The following is a 1,533-nucleotide window of genomic DNA, read 5'->3' as shown; positions in this document are numbered from 1 at the left end:
CAAAATGAGCTCCGCGCTGGTTTGAACTAGACCAACTAGCAGATCAGTCATTTGACTAAGGCCATGGCTAAGCTGGAGGAAAATAACGGAAAGCTTCCACCACAAGCAATTAATCCCAGAGAGCAAGCCCAGGTTATCCTCACCGAGTTTGTTGAAGGAGAAGAAGATGAAGCTGAGCTTGTTGCTGAAGCAGAAGCCTTGAAGGAAAAGATGAAGAAAGTCGGTATAGGTCCAATTGCTGAACAGATCTGTGGTTCAATGCCAACTGAGACACCTTACGCAGAACGACTGAGACAAAAATCAAAAGCGAAAGAGGCTGGTGAAATGATGAAAATATTTCAAAGGGTGGAGTTAAGCATACCACAACTCGACGCCATCAGAGAAATTCCAAAGTATGCTAAGTTCTCGAAGGACCTTTGCTCAAGAAAGGTGAAGATGGAGAAATAAGTTTGATATGTAATGGGCGAGAGTGTGTCGGCAGTGATCCAACAAAAGCTACCCCCAAAACGGAAGGATCCAGGGATGTTCACCATTATAGGCAATACAGGAGGAACTAACATGGACAAGGCAATGATGGACTTGGGACCTTTCATAAATGTGATGTCGTTAGCCATCTACAAAAGATTGAACATCGAAGAACGGAGGAACACCCGTGCGGTCATACAGTTTGCTGATCGGTCCAATGCTTACCCAGAAGGTGTGGTGGAAGATGTGCTGATAAAGGTTGGAGATTTGATCTTTCCCGCTGATTTCTACGTTTTGGACACTGGACCAGAGGCTGGAGAGAATGCCATATTACTTGGAAGATCATTCATGATGACCGCAGAAACTAAGATTGATATGAAAACCGGAGTCTTCACATGTGAATTTGATGGAGTTATGGAGGAATTCAAAATCTATGAAACTATGAAGAGAAAACAACAAGTGGAGACTGTGGACATGATCGATGCATTTAAACCACTTACACAAGAATATGGAATTGAGTTCGGTTAAGGGGATACGATAGAAAAAGTGATTCAGTATGGCCTAACCGATCGAAATGCAGTGCATATGGAAGACGGGGACATGAAAGAAGTTATCATGGAGCTTTATTCTCTCAAGGAAACCACCCTAGAAGCCGAAGTAGAAGTGGACCAGAAAATTAAAGACATGATCCAGGAAGTCTATTTAGTTGGAGGAACAGAATAAGGCAAACCAGAGTTAATGGCTCAGTATGGGCCGAACGAGAAGCTTTTGCCCTCTATAGTGAAGGCACCCGTCTTGGAACTCAAGAAGTTACCTAAGCACTTACAATATGCTTACTTGGGTCCCGACGAAATGTTGCCAGTTATCATCAGTATAGATCTAACTCTTGTACAGGAGGAGCGTCTGGTTAGAGTCTTATGGGAGAGCAGGGAAGCCATTGGTTGGACCTTGGCCGACATAAAATGGATCAGTCCAACGGAGTGCATGCACCCCATTTATTTGGAGGAAGGAGCAAAACCTATTCGAAATTCACAAAGAAAGATGAACCTAGTTATGAAGGAGGTGGTA

At 43.6% G+C, this 1,533-nt stretch overlaps 1 protein-coding gene across 1 annotated transcript; it reads left to right on the top strand.

The window, feature by feature from the left end:
- Positions 1–459: 459 nt before the first annotated feature.
- On the top strand, positions 460–993 carry LOC131012073 (uncharacterized). Its single transcript, XM_057940014.1, has one exon. The coding sequence runs from the start codon at positions 460–462 to the stop codon at positions 991–993; it is 534 nt and encodes a 177-aa protein (XP_057795997.1).
- The last annotated feature ends 540 nt before the right edge of the window (positions 994–1,533 follow it).

This window comes from Salvia miltiorrhiza, chromosome 1, assembly GCF_028751815.1.
Source record: "Salvia miltiorrhiza cultivar Shanhuang (shh) chromosome 1, IMPLAD_Smil_shh, whole genome shotgun sequence".
Classification (NCBI taxonomy): Eukaryota; Viridiplantae; Streptophyta; class Magnoliopsida; order Lamiales; family Lamiaceae; genus Salvia; species Salvia miltiorrhiza.
The sequence above is the reverse complement of the archived record's forward strand: the minus strand, read 5'-3'. Positions and strand labels throughout refer to the sequence as shown.